The following is a 12,730-nucleotide window of genomic DNA, read 5'->3' as shown; positions in this document are numbered from 1 at the left end:
GGGGTTGGCCTTGGAGCTGGAGTCCCTGAGCAAGTGACTTCCTCCCTCTCTGTCTCTGCTCCTGTCTGTCTCTTTTTTCTACTTCTCTTTGTCTGTCTCTCTCCTCTGTTTCTCTTTTTTTTCTCTCTCTGTCTCTCTATTTCTGTCTCTCTGTGTCTCTCTCTCTTCCCTCTTCCTCTGAACTCTCTTCTTTTACTCCTCCATCTCTCTGCCATTCTCTTTGTCTCCTCTCTCCATCTTTCTGCCTCTGTCTCTTCTTTCTCACTTTCTCTGGCTCTCCTCTTTCCTCCTCAATCTCTCGGTTTTTTCTGACTCTGTCTCCCCCTTCTCTGTTTTAATTCTAAACAAATATCAAATAAATTGAGCATTTTCATTTACTTACATGAAGTTGCGGCATAGCTGGTTCCTTTTCCTTGTTTTAATTACTTTAATTATATCATAACATGACTATGTTATTTTGTCTTTCCAGCTGCCTTTCTCTTCTCTTTGAGTCCTTCTCCTTCCCTTCTCCTTCATCTTGAATCCTTTTATTAATGTACCTCCACCATAGCCTTTTAAGCCCTTATATTCTCATTAAATCCTCCTCAAATCCTTCTCTTGTAGCTTGAGTAGTTCTTCCTTCTACAACTTCTCAGATTCTCCCAGAATTCCTCTCCCTGTATTCAATTTCTGTTCTTCACAATTTCAGAATTTTCCAAATTATTTGTTTTTCATCTCATACTCTCCCATGAAAACTGGAAGTACTCTGAAATTTACTTCAGTCTTTTATATAAATTGTATTGAACCATAGTGACCCAGCCTTGTACTTATATAAGTGACTTTTTTTAAACCCAACAGTAAGGCTTTAAAATTATTCTTATTAAGTTCCATCTGAGTTGGATCAGTAACTCTGGCTTATTGAAAATGATGGGAGGGGATTTATTCTCTTCCTCTTACCTTACTCTAATCTGAATATGAAACAAGTAGGCCTCCTGTGCCTTCTTCCACTCATCCATAAGAATATTAAATAAAATGAAGATAGAGACTTAGAGCACTGCACTAAAGACCTCTCTCAGGTTGATACGAGTCATCAGTCTTGGAATCCATTGGTGCAGCCAGCTTCCAATCCACCTGCCCATCCACCAAGTCAAACAAAAATGTTTTGTTAAAATGCAGGCATACTGTGTTTTTTGGCACACTTCTCACCTATGAATCCAGTAACCTTGGAAAAGGAAATAAGATGAGTCAGTTGTGACTGGGGTTTTGTTTTTGTTCTTGTTTTGGGGTTGTTTGTTTTTTGCCCCACAGAGATTTACTAATGGGATTTCTTTATTGCTGACAAAAGAATGATAAAGGTTTCCAAATCTGTATCCAAATCAGATTGGTGAGGTGATAGTATCTTATATTTATGTAATGTGGCAGTTCCAAAGACATCTTTCCAAATTTATATTTTTTAACATAGGAAAAGACTGATGTCTAAAGAGTGTTGGAGATACTTCACTTCTTTGAGGGACCATGGTAGTATCTAGGGGAATCAAAGTGTTATTTCTTACCTCTCCTTTCAAGTATGGGCTTTGGAATATGTGAGCACAAAAATAGCCTGAAAGGGATGACAAATGAGTTCCAGAATTTTTGCTAATTTAGTCCAGGTGAGTTAACAAGACAGTATGGGATGGAGGAGTCATAGCTCTGATGAGCACAGATGTGCTCTATGATAGTTTATCTTTGAAGTTAAGGCAAAAGAGGAAGAGATCTTCTTGCTAAGTTTTAGTGATGAAAGTAAAAAGCAAAGGAGAATTAACATTTACTGTGTGCATGTCAATTATCCGGTGAGTTCTAAGAAAGTGATTTTGGATTATTTCTGGAATGAAGAATCAAAGGCTGTATAAAAGTACTTATGACATTAAAAATTGGAATTTTAAATTTGAAATACTAATTCTGATTCAGTAGAGTAGGGGAAAATAAATTTCTAATACACAGATTCTCATAAAACTTCCTATTAATATTACTTTGTAATATGTAAATATGTACATCAATGTACATCAATCTGTCTATATTCTAGAACAAATGATAGTGATTCATTTAAATTCCAAAGCTTGAGGAAGGGCAGCACCTGACATTACAAAAATCTGTCCATCATTGTTTTGAACACTGATGGTCTTTCTTTTTTTTTAACTCTTCAAAAACATCATATATCAGCAGGTGAAATCACACAAAATGTATTTCCATGTTAGCCACCTTGCAAAAAATAGCCATAGAAAATAAAACAATTATACTTTACTTTGCACTCAAGAGTTTATCAGTTCTTTTTCTGAAAGTGAATATTCTTTTATCAGTATGAGTCCTTTGGGATTATCTTGAATCGTTATTTTGATCAGAGTAGCCAAGCTTTTCCCAGTTGATCATCATTATAATATTGCTGTTGTTATGCACAATGATCTCCTGGTTCTTTTTGTTTCACTTTGCATCAGTTCATATAGGTCTTGTCATATTTTTTTTTCTGAAACCATCTCCCTCATATTTTTATAGCAAAGTAGTATTCCATCACAATCATCCCACATTGTTCAGTCACTCTTCATTTTCCAATTCTTTATCACCACAAAGAAAAGCTGTTGTAAATATTTGTGTGCATATCGGTCCTTTTCCTTTCTCTTTGATCTCTTTGGGATACAGACCTAGTAGTTGCATTGCTGGATCAATGGATGTGCCCAATTTTATAGCCCTTTGGACCTAATTTCAAATTATTTTCCAGAATAGTTGGACTATTCATTACTCACCAACAGTGCCTTATTCCTATTTTCCTCATTCCCTCCAGCATTTGTCATTTCTAATAAGTGTGAGATGGGACCTCAGACTTGTTTGAATGTGTATTTCTCTAAGCACTAGTGATTTAAAGCATTTTTTTCATATGACTAGACAGATTTCTTCTGAAAATAGCCTATTCCTATTCTTTGATCATTGATAAGCTGGGGCGATGTGACTTGTTCTTGATTAACTCAGGTTGGTTGTTTGACCTGATCATATGTTCTTTTCTGAGTGTTCATAGACCAAAGACTGAAATATCCCAAAGGCTCCTTCCCATTGTGATTCCTTTTTATGGGAAAATATCTTCTTCAGATGCTCACTACCACTTGTATCTCTCAAAATCTGTTTTCCAAAAGCTGACAAAACTAATTCACTGAGGTATAAATGATCCAAACCAGTTTAATTGAGATGAAACTGGTGATCAGGAAGCCTGGGAGCATCAGAGAAGTGTGCAGGGAGCTTTGGAAAAGTAGAGAAAAGGTTTTTCCTCCTTTTTCTGTTACTAACCAGCTATATGACCTTAATTAAAGCTCTCTTCCTCATTGGCAGAATGAGGGATTTGGACCAGATGGTATCTGAGCTCCTCTCCATGTAAACGGAAGATTCTAGGTTATTCTTCTCCAGGACATTTGCATTTTTCTTTTTATGTGGGACAAAGTCAGAAGCCTGATGATAGATAGAATTGGGGTTTTCAAGAAACAGGTGGCAGAAGAATTCTAGGGGATGTATTGGACGCCTTCCTAACATGCCTGAAATCTCTGTTGTGTCAACTGCTGTCGTAAGACTAGCTGACCTTCACATATAGATCTTGGGCTTCTCTTTCTCCCTACCGTACCTTAACTACTTCTGCTATATCAGATTCATTTATCTTTATATTTCTCTTCCTCTGTCCTCCATAGTACTTTACCTAGAAAATGTAGCCTATTTTCATTCCATATGGCACATCTGCCTTAAAACATGAATACTTAGGAGTTCATTTTTTAAAGTTTTTTGATCAGAATTCAAAGAGAATTGTTTCTCATTCAGCTCCTTTCCTGTATCACTGTTTAGATTTGAGAAAATGTATAATACACATTAGGTTTTTTTTTTTTGAGGGGGGGGAATGTGGAATACATAGCTTATTAACATGGCATGTTTTTGTTGATTCACAGATTTGCTTCTTAGGATTAAGTCTGGTTTTCAGAATTTTAAAATGACATTCCCACATACAAATTAATCGTATGCTTTCTGGATAACTGACATGTTTCTTTGATGACAAAGAGGATAATAATTCTTTTAAGCCTTACATAGTGTGTCTTTATAGAATCACTAAGAATGAAAAACACCGTTTAATCTCATTCATCATTCAACACATCTTCTTTCTACCTGCCGCAAGACAGAGTCTTCACCATGACCCCTAGATGAAGTATGAATTAGGTCCATTGAACTAAATGTCCCTTAGAAACCCAGTGTATTAATCCTTGAACAAATAGTTTAGAATTCTGATGAATACAAGTCAGCTCTTCCTAGATTGGAGGGTACAACTGGCCACCGTTGTAAAGACCTTATGTTTCTTCTACAGAAATATTCCTCAGAACCTTTGAACTATGCACCAAGACAGTGCTTTCAGACTAGCTCAGGACCCAGATCTCTGCAATCTCTGTGCCCCATTTGGGGGATTGAGACTATTGAACAGATCCTAGGGCAGTTCAGAAGGAAATGTAGGCTCTTGTGCCATACGGTGTTAGCCCTGTTTAACTGACCAGATAATCCCTTGTTACAGCTTTGTGTAGAAAATGGAAATTGAGTCTGTCTATATTATCCTCAGATAGTCTTTAATAGATAATTGGTGGCACAACATGCCCTTAAAGACCATTTCCTCTCCCCCTCCCTTCTCTTCCCCTTTGGAAGTTGTAAAATCAGTAAGGCAGAAAGCTTCCTTTCCTTGTGGGCCCTTCCTCAGTAATTGGTGACCATTTTTACATGATCATCACATTAACCACATTATTAACCACCATCACTCCCATTTAAAAACTCTTTTCCTCACATCACCCCTAGAGTATGGTATTATAATTTCCATTTTATTGATGAGGAAACTGAGGCCAGGAGTTTCTAAGTGAGGTCATCACAAGTAGTGAGCAGCAGAGTTTGAGTTTTAGCTGAAATCTTCCAGCTATATACCCAGAACCAACTTTTTCTTGCTACCTCCAGACCTCCCTTATTTCCTTATTATCTACATAGTTTGGATTTTCAGTGGATTTTCAGTGTTTTTTGACTATTTTTTTGGAGAAATTATATATATACATTCATCTCTGTATGCTATGCTTACCCCCCCACAGGGTGATTTTGAGGACACAGTGAGATAATAAAAGTGTACTATGTAAAGTGCCAGGTGTATTGTATGTTATTATTATATAGTGACTTGTTGACCATTCATTTTGTGGGATTTGGGTGGAGTACTTGCAAGTATCTTAAAAATAGGATAAATGCTTATTATTAGACAGAGGAAGGAAAGGCCTTGGTTTATGTCTCAATTCCTGTAAGGTCCCAGGTCTCCATGGACTGTTTTCTCCCCCTGCATCCTCCCTCCCTCCCTTATTTCGGCCCTCGCCCCTGGGCTCGCTCATGCAGCGCGATGGTTTGGGCGATGTGGGCTTACGCTCTGGTCTTCAGTGCCTGCGCTTATCCTGACTGAGCCCTGTCGTAATGCTGATGGCAGGAAGCGCTAGACTCTTGTTGTTTGCTCTGCTTCCTCAGGATTTCCTTGGATCTGGAGACCCCAAGGAAACCAAGATGCTGATCACCAAGCAGGCTGACTGGGCCAGAAACATCAACGAACCCAAAGCCGCGGTGGAGATGTACCTCTCGGCAGGAGAGCACATCAAGGCCATAGAGATCAGTGGCGACCATGCCTGGGTGGACATGTGGGTGTCCGGTTTCAGACTTGGGAGGACCTGCCATCTTTTGTCAGCTCCTTAGGTTCTGACCAAAGTGTGTGGGGGGGGGGAGAATGAGTGTTTCTTCAAAAAGTATCAAACCCTCTTCATCCTCAGGCCTGCCAGGAAAGTGAATCCCGGGGCTCAGAGTTGTGGCTCTCAGTAGCTTAATATTACAGCGTAAGGCAGCAGCTGCCCCCGGAGGGCGGCCGAAGGCGGGGGGGATGAACAGGGGGACGCCAAGGCCTGGAGCCAGAGACCTGGGCAGAGAGCTGACAGCTATAAGGGTTACCAGTGGCACTGGCTGGGGAGGCTCCTGTGGGCCTCCGCCCCCATCCCGTCAGGCTCCCTAATAGCCGCTGGGCCTCCCGCATCCTTTCCCTGACCTGTAGCCACGGGCCAAGAGCAGCTTTTGTGGGTTACGACGCATGTTTCTCCCCAGGAGGGCCGGGCTTTGAAGCTTTGCAGGAGCCCCGCGGGTTCAGGGCTCCCTCTTTCTCTCACGGGGCCACATTATCTGGCAGAACTTGCCAAGTGTCTCTGAAGACACTAAATGCAGAGGAGAGGCCTTAGTGTGTGTTATGTTTGTCCAGGTCTGCGGACGTTTCACGGGGCGGAGCGGCCGCCTCGGCCACGTTTCTGGCTTAACGCCTGCTCTCTGCCAGAAAGAGCGAGTTTTAGGGGTTGTCGCTCCCCTCTGGGCCGCTGGCTCTACGGGAGGCTCTGCAGGCGCAGCTGCCCCCCTCCCTGCCCTTCTTCTCGGGGGGCTGCTGTCCTGTCGCTCTGGCCCCCGCTCGCCCCCGGGAGTTGTGAAGGCGCCGACGAGCCATCTCAGGCCGTCAGGGCAGCGGGGTCTGAAGGGGGGAGCTTATGGAGCGACTCCGGCCTCCGCTTACCTCGGGCACGATGACCCCGTGGGGCTGGGACGGCTCCGGTGAGAACTAAGCCAGGGCCTGTTGGAGAAGCAGGCCTCCCATCTGAAAGCTCATCTCTGTGGGGTGGCCAGATGTGCCCCAGCTGTGCCCTCGCGGTGAGAGAAAGTTGGATCTTTGCAGAGATGCCCAGAGCAGCCAGAGAGGCACGGGAGGAAGGGGACTGACCTTGAGGTCGGAGGTCAATTGCTGTCCCTACCACCTCTATGACCTTTAATCCCCGGGCCTCAGTTTCCCCACTTGTGAAATGACAGGGTTAGATTCAATGGTGTCTCTGGACATCCGCTTGGCAGTCTGTTAGTTATGAAGAGCCTTTGAGGGTCAGAAGTGCAGGGCCCCGGCTGCCCCGGAGGTTGTGTCCTCAGGGAAGGCCTCTGAGAGGGGGAGGACAGAGCCACCGGGCGGGGTGAAGCCGGGGTTACAGCTCGTGGGCCGCGTCCCTCGCCTGCCGCCCGGCCAGTGACAGCTGCCTCTCCTTCCCTGACTCCAGGCTAATCGACATCGCCCGGAAGCTGGACAAGGCAGAGCGGGTGCCCCTGCTGCTGTGCGCGCAGTACTTCAAGAAGCTGGACAACCCCGGCTACGCGGCCGAGACCTACCTGAAGATCGGGGACCTGAAGTCCCTGGTGCAGCTCCACGTGGAGACTCAGCGCTGGGACGAGGTGCGCCCAGCCCCGGCCCCGAGTGCTGACCCTGAGTGCCGGCCGAGGCCACGACGAGGGTCTCAGTGGTCCTCGGCTGCGGGGGGGGGGGAGGAGGGAGGGCGGGACTCTGTGGAGCAGGCGGGTTGCGGACAAGCGGCTCGGGCAGGCAGGGAGTTTCAGCACTGATTGTGTGGCCCTGGGGAAGCTGCTTTCCTTCCTGGCTGGGGCTGCCTGGTTTCCATGGCAGCCTCTCTAGAAGTTTTCCTGACTGGGAGCTACACCTGGCCCTTCATGAGCCAGACGCAGCCCCCCAATTGTCAGCCGCAGTTTGGCCCTTCGGACCCTGGAGTCGCCGCTCCGCTGGCTGGGGCAGGGCCCGGGGGTTATAGGGCACGTGGAAGAGCTCCGGTGCCCTAGAACCCCAGGGTCCCCCTGTTTGCATGCTCCCAGGCCTGCTCTGGCAGGCTCTCAGGACCCCTGCTGGTGCACGAGCGGGGACCCTTTGTGGGTCTGTGCATTCTCCTGTGCTGCTGCCCACTGATGGGTTAGAGTCAGGGAAGGGGCGCTCAGTGAGTTAGACTGATAAGGAGATTTTTCAGGAAGCATAAATTATGGTGTCTTGGAGCCCGTCCATCCAGACTGTGCAGCAGGCAGCTCCTGGTTGCCTCGTACAGCTTTCTGCTGCAGCTTGCTTGTGGTCGACTGATTCCTTTTCTTTAAAACGACTGGTGTGTCTGGAGTGGACGCCTCCATTTCTGAACTTCAAAGGCCGAGAGAGCGGGGCAGAGGGCGGGAGTTCGCAGTTGGTTCTGGGGCTCGGGAGAAATGGCTAATCCGGCCCATGCGGCACTAGGGCCGCAGTTATCACTCAACAGATAATAAGCAGCGATGATGATAATGTCAATTATATTTCCTTAGGTGTCAGATTCAATTAAAAGAAATCTGTTTTCAGCACTACCGAAGCCCACGCAAGCCCTCAAAATAAAACGTTTCCGATTTGGTGTAGCTTCTGTGGTCCAGAAACAGTCTGTGTTGTTATTGAATCCAGTCTTCTGCATATTGCTGCTAATTGCCTTTTGTTTTCAAAGAGCCTGTTTTGTTTTTGCCTTTGTGGAGGCAGGGAGGAGGGGAAGGAGCCCCTCCCCGTATGGGGTTGTCATGCTGGAGAAATCTGACAGCTTCGTAATTAATTCAGTCAAGTACAATGTTTTCATAGGACAAAGTAAGCTGGTTCATTAAGAACACATTTGCTCCTTCCTGTAGGCCTTTGCTCTGGGTGAGAAGCATCCCGAGTTTAAGGATGACGTCTATGTGCCCTACGCCCAGTGGCTGGCGGAGAACGATCGCTTCGAAGAAGCCCAGAAAGGTAGGCTGACCCATCGAGAGCGTTGCTGGGGCAGAAGTCCAGCTTTCGGAATTGGCCGAGGCTCCCCCACCGGCTTCCCAGAGCCAGGGCTCTCGCGCTCACTTTTCAGAGATGGTTTCAGTGGCAAAAGCCTAAATTCTCTGTCGGGTTCTGTCCTTGGCTCTGCCTTGAACCATGGCGGCCCCTTTCCTACAGAACGGTGTCACACAGGAAGTGTTTGCTGAGGTGCAGTGATTTTCTGTTCTCGGAAGCTTCAAAAGGAGCGTATCCCCCTGCAGCAGGGATGCAGGAGATCCTGGGAAAGGAGAGCTGCAAAAAAGCCATTGCTCTTCTCTTGAAAATGGGTTCATGTTCTATTCCAGAGCATCTCATCTCCACTTAGATACATTCAGGAACAGGGGCCATCTCCTTGCTTCATAGAGGGGTTGCGAGAATGCAGGAAGCAGTGACTTGAGTGGTCTTGAGGCATTATGAAGGACAGAGTGTTCTCTCGTGATGTAAGCATTTCCAGAGTACCCAGTTGCTGAAGTATCTGCATGTTTGGGCAAAACACATCAATCTCTCCATCTGCCTGTCTCTGCATTTCTAAGAATCCATTGCCATAGTAACTTGGTGCTCAAACAAGAGACTTGAGGCAGAATTGGAACAAAGACAAGAATCCCTTTCCTTGCCTTAAAATGAATTTGGACATTGTAAGTTGAGAGGGATGGGGGAGTGTCCCAGGAGGCGTTCTGTCTGTGGAAAGCCTGTCTTAGAGAGGATTCTCATTTATTATCTTTATATTTTGATGCACTGTCTGAACCAGCTTGTCAAGGACCAGGATTCCAAAGATGCTGCAGAGAAGAATAGGCAGGAAAATAAGTCATCAAGCCCAGAGGCACAGAGCTTTTAAGGTCTGGCTCAGCAGCAAGGTGGACAGGACTACCTGGAGGTTGATGAAAGTTTAATCTTTGGAGGAAATCTGGTACTAAACGGTTTGGGCACCAGTTAGGTTAAAAGGCCCCTTAGTGTCGGGCTCTTTTGCCACTCTAGTATAAAAGCTGGATGCAGCTGTACTTTGGGGGGCTCTTGTTACTGTTAATGATAGACCTTGGAGACAACCTAATCGGGACCCAATAACTGCAGATGATTTTTACAGATACACCTGTAGTTAGAACACCCTGCAAGCCGGGATTCCCCATTTTTGAGTCCTCTTTCTCTTCCCTGAGCAGTGCCATTTCGGTGACTTGATTGCATCACCCTCCCGACGTTTTGCTTCCTGCAGCATTCCACAAAGCTGGCCGTCAGAGCGAGGCAGTCAGAGTGTTGGAACAGCTCACTCACAATGCTGTGGTCGAAAGCAGATTTAATGACGCAGCGTATTATTACTGGATGCTATCCATGCAGTGTCTTGATATAGCTCAAGGTAAGTAAATATCAGAGCGCAGGCTTGTTTCATCTACCCCCACTCTAGCATGGAGATAAACATCTAATGAGCTGGAACATATTAATTAAAACCTAGGGCTTGTTTATTGCCTGTACATCTAGAACCCCCTGTTGAAGCATAATCCAGCATGTCATCTCTTTCCAGTTTGTCTGTTTTCCAGTTTGTAGGCATTAACAAATACCTGAATGCCATGCAAGAGCCCTTAGCCTACATGCTAATTCAGAACATTTCCCTCAGCAGGGAACTGGAGCTGCAACATCTGAGCACCAGTTTTGGGTTTTGTTTTAATAAAAAGAAAAGCAAATCACATGTAATAATACACTGGAATTTTTTTATTTGGCTCTTATGTATTATGGAGAAAAATTGCTGCCTGCTAGCATGGGTACACAAGTGGAAGGTTTCTCCCAAAAGGATGGCCCTGAATGAATGGTGGTTTGGGGAGAAGAAATGCTTCTCCATTAGGCTGAGAACAAAGCCTGTGCATTAAGAAGGATGAGGGACAGTAGGACAAGGGATGATGCTGGATGCTGCCCATCCTTCTGCTGCTCTGACAATCCAGCTCTTTCCGTTGATGGGGGAAACTGTGCTAAAAGGACATGACAAGAGGTACTTGTTGGAGGCCTGCCATGATCAGTCTAGCAGACTCGGCCATCAAAAACTCAGACTCCCATCCTGCCACATCTCAGAGGCAGTTGAGGATTTGGTCTGATTGGTCTCCCTCTTGCCTCCATTCCTGCAGCAGACCCAGGCCAGAAGGAGGAGATGCTGGTCAAGTTTCACCACTTCCAGCACTTGGCCGAGCTGTACCACGTGTACCACTCTATTCAGCGCTATACGGTGAGACTGTCTGAGGGCTGGGGGGTGGGACTCACTGAACGGGGGGCTCCGTTCTGTTTTAATGAGCAGCAGGCCTCGAGATACACAAGAAACCAATTTAAACACAAGGAACTGCTGAGTAATGTCTGTTTTTTTTTTTAATATCCTTTAAAAAACCTTATGGGGTTTTTTCCCAATAGATTTAATTAATATATAACTAGAATTCTGGAGTTACAACTTGTACTGGTGATTCAGATGATGGCCAGAAATGTTGGGCTCTTGTTTTTTTTTTTTTTTTTTTTTTTTTTCATAGGTTACTAAAGATGCAAATTCCAGTTAATCCTTCTATTATTTAATTTCTCTCCTAGTCAAGAAATCTTCAAATCTACCCAAAATCTCAGAGTCCAGGCCCAGCAACGCCACTTACTCCCTGTGGCCTTGGGTGGGTGACTTCATGACCACACAAGCTTGTCAACCTCCTCTTTATAACTATCCCAATTCCTCAGCTTCTTGGATTTTCCCCTAGAGATTAGGGTTTCTTCATCTCTAATCATTTTGTTCCTCCTCTCTGTACCTTTCTCACCAGAAAAGTCCTTTTTCTAGCAGTTACTCTGTGACTGAGGGAGTGGGCCAAGGATTGCCTCAGATCTTGATGGCGCTGCTGCCCTCACAGTCCCTCCTGGCTGATTGCTTGCCAACTGCCATGAGCTTCTCCGTCTCTACCAAGGCTTCCATGTTGTGGGTGGGCCATGGGGAGGAGAGTCACCAGGTGTTCATCTAAACACAGCAGATTCCCAGAGACTGATGTCCTCCTTAGATTCAGCAATCATTAATCAAGCTAAAAGTGATGAATTCCTTGCCTTTAAGGAGCTTGTATCACTGCTGAGATATGGCATTATTTCAGTAAGTGGTTAGAGGATTCAAGGTTTGTTATTTTTGTCACTTCCTTATCACATACCCGGTAATTGTTCTTCAGAATCAAGTCCAACAGTGGGCACTTATTAGGCACTTACTATATGTCAGTTTCAGTTGGAGTTCTGGGAATATAATCACTTACTATATGTCAGATACTCTGTTGAGTGCTGACAAAAAAAATCACCTATAGACACTTACAGCAGCTTTGCTTTGTGCCCCGTTTGAGACACTGATCTCCCTCTGGTCTGGCCAGTTCTGTTATATTTAGGTTCTGGATCATTTGAAACCCAGGGATGAGTTCCTCTTGTGCTAGGGGAGGGCCTGTTCCACAGGATCAAGGTCCAGTAAGGAGCATCCTCCTTTCTCCCAAACTAGCATTGGAATAATGTGGGAGCAGTCTGAAAACGGACAGCCCAGCCCCTTCTTCCAGAATCCAAGGGGGCGAGGCTAATGAGAGGGCAGTGACTGGTTTGACTTAGGATAGTGCTGCCGGGTTAGAACCTGTTTTGATACCCAGTTTTAGTCTGACAAAGAAAGCAACCTCAGGAGATAGAGATTTTTATTAGAACTTTTTCCTAATTAACAAGCATTTATTTTCTCTTTCTCTTACCTCCCTTGCTAGAAAAAATTACAGCAGAATTCTCAGGGTAGGAGTAAGATAACATTTCACTTTCTTAGGATCAGCTGAGTACATTGAAAAAATAAGGTAGTTAAAAATTCAATTAAAATTGATTAAGCAACCTACTGTGTGCCAGCCTAACCACTGATAATGCAAATAAGAAAAGGAAAGACAGCCTTTGCTTTCCAGGAGCTCGCCATCTGAGAGGAAAGCTAGTGCACCAAAGAAAACTGGAAAGAGGCTGGTACCCTCAGGGGGTGCCTGGCTGGGGCCACCAGATTCTGGGGAGTCCAAACCCAGCAGAGTGACTTAT

General features: G+C 45.2%; 1 protein-coding gene across 5 annotated transcripts in view; it reads left to right on the top strand.

Moving 5' to 3' along the window:
• IFT122 (intraflagellar transport 122) overlaps window positions 1-12,730 on the top strand; it is a 69,694-nt gene that overhangs the window by 50,679 nt on the left and 6,285 nt on the right. For all 5 annotated transcript variants that reach the window (XM_074283862.1, XM_074283861.1, XM_074283860.1 and 2 more), the window contains 5 exons: window positions 5,521-5,687; window positions 7,122-7,293; window positions 8,539-8,641; window positions 9,906-10,046; window positions 10,807-10,904. In XM_074283862.1, the coding sequence (XP_074139963.1) occupies window positions 5,521-5,687; window positions 7,122-7,293; window positions 8,539-8,641; window positions 9,906-10,046; window positions 10,807-10,904 (681 nt within the window). The remainder of the gene's footprint in view (window positions 1-5,520; window positions 5,688-7,121; window positions 7,294-8,538; window positions 8,642-9,905; window positions 10,047-10,806; window positions 10,905-12,730) is intronic.

The sequence above is a fragment of the Sminthopsis crassicaudata genome, chromosome 1, assembly GCF_048593235.1.
Source record: "Sminthopsis crassicaudata isolate SCR6 chromosome 1, ASM4859323v1, whole genome shotgun sequence".
Taxonomy (NCBI): domain Eukaryota; kingdom Metazoa; phylum Chordata; class Mammalia; order Dasyuromorphia; family Dasyuridae; genus Sminthopsis; species Sminthopsis crassicaudata.
This window is presented reverse-complemented; position numbering and strand designations above follow the sequence as displayed.